At 44.5% G+C, this 1,775-nt stretch overlaps 1 protein-coding gene across 1 annotated transcript; it reads left to right on the top strand.

Moving 5' to 3' along the window:
* The first annotated feature begins 1,008 nt into the window (after window positions 1-1,008).
* On the top strand, window positions 1,009-1,410 carry LOC145247169 (uncharacterized). The gene has a single exon (XM_080108808.1). The coding sequence runs from the start codon at window positions 1,009-1,011 to the stop codon at window positions 1,408-1,410; it is 402 nt and encodes a 133-aa protein (XP_079964934.1).
* The last annotated feature ends 365 nt before the right edge of the window (window positions 1,411-1,775 follow it).

The following is a 1,775-nucleotide window of genomic DNA, read 5'->3' as shown; positions in this document are numbered from 1 at the left end:
CCTGGACAAACACCCTGGACTAAGTCCCAACCACGCCAAAGAGTATGGTGGAGAGGAAGACCCAGATCAGACAACAAACGTGACTTCCCAATGCACCGAAGTGTGCGGTCGCAACCTCACTGGAAGGTTCTGTTCCAAGATCAGCCTTGTTAAGGTCTATCCCAAAGATCAACGGAATAAGGCCATAAAAGCCTATGTAATTATAGACGATCAAAGCAGCACGTCGCTGGCCCGATCTGACTTTTTTGACACATTCAGCGATCAAAGTCCTTGCTATGCCTATCGTCTAAAAACCTGTGCCGGAGTTACCGAAGCAACCGGAAGAAGGGCGAATGGGTACGAAATAGAATCCATGTTTCTGGCTCCCCACACTGATAGAATGTTTCTGGCTCCCCACTCTGATAGAATGGGACGAGATGCCCAACAATAGGTCAGAGATCCCTACACCTGAGATAGCTCGCCACTATCTTCACCTTAAAACGTTAGCTGACCAGATTTCAGTGCTCGAACCAAAAGCTCAGATCATGCTGCTCCTCGGACGTGATATTATTAGAGTCCACATGGTTCGAAGACAGATCAACGGGTCTCACAATGTCCCCTATGCGCAGAGACTTGATCTGGGGTGGGTGATAATATGCAACGTCTCAAATACGAATGAAGTTATCTCCGTCTTTCCTTCTCAATATCTCCCAAGTGATCTTCAAGAATTAGACATAAGCAAAGATGTTCTTCCCATTCAACGCAGTCCTGGCCTCAATTGGAGTATCAACTTAAATATATTTGTCTTCCGAGTGTCGGATACTGAAAAAAACAATGACTAGACGAGGCGTACTGTCAACCCTGAATAGTCTCTACGACCCGCTAAGATTCGCTGTTCAGGTCACCATACAAGGAACATTTATCCTACGAAAAATCAAGAAAGAGAATGGAGAGTGGGACGCTCCTCTAACTAAAGAACTGGCTGAACTCTGGCTCCCGTGGGGAGCGTTCTTAAGGGCTCTCAATAATATGGTAATTCCTAGGGTTCTCACAAAATCTTCCTCTTCTAGTGCAACACACAGAGAATTACATGTATTTTCCAAAGCTTCGTCGAAGGCTGTGGCTACAGTGGTTTACCTCAGATTCACGAACATTAATGGAACCAACCAAACAGGATTTTTGATGGGGAGAGCTAAGCTCGCACCACAGACCAAACATTCGATTCCTAGACTGAAACTTCTCGCCGCTGTTTTGGCAATCGAACCAACTGAACTGGTTACCTCAAAAATCGACCTAAGGATATATGGCACCACATTTTACACTGACATTAAAGTGGTTCTCGGCTATATCTATCATGAAATTAGCCATGTTTACGTCTACGCAAGTAATAGAGTATCGCGAATCCGAAAATCTTCCATTCCTGCTCAGTAGCAATACGTACGAACAGATCTAATCCCTGCCAACTGCGCGACCAGATCAGTTTCTACCGCCCACTTCTTAAGTAAAACCTGACTTAGGTGTCTTGCCTTCCTCCTAGAACCCATTTTGAAATGTTATGCAAAAACAAACTTCGATCTAGTAGAACCTTCCCTGGATAGCGAGATTCGCCCTGATGTGTCTACTCTAAGTACATCTTCTTCAAATGTCCAATTTATCACTCACCATTTCACCAGATTCTCAACTTGGAGATCGCTTAACCGTGCCATATCAAGTATGATCCACATCAGTCTCACTTATCTAAAACTGGTTCTACATTGCCATGTGGTCACAATGATTGTATTTCTGCGAACAGACAC

This window comes from Euprymna scolopes, chromosome 25, assembly GCF_053919585.1.
Source record: "Euprymna scolopes isolate OS-2025 chromosome 25, ASM5391958v1, whole genome shotgun sequence".
Taxonomy (NCBI): Eukaryota; Metazoa; Mollusca; class Cephalopoda; order Sepiida; family Sepiolidae; genus Euprymna; species Euprymna scolopes.
The sequence above is the reverse complement of the archived record's forward strand: the minus strand, read 5'-3'. Positions and strand labels throughout refer to the sequence as shown.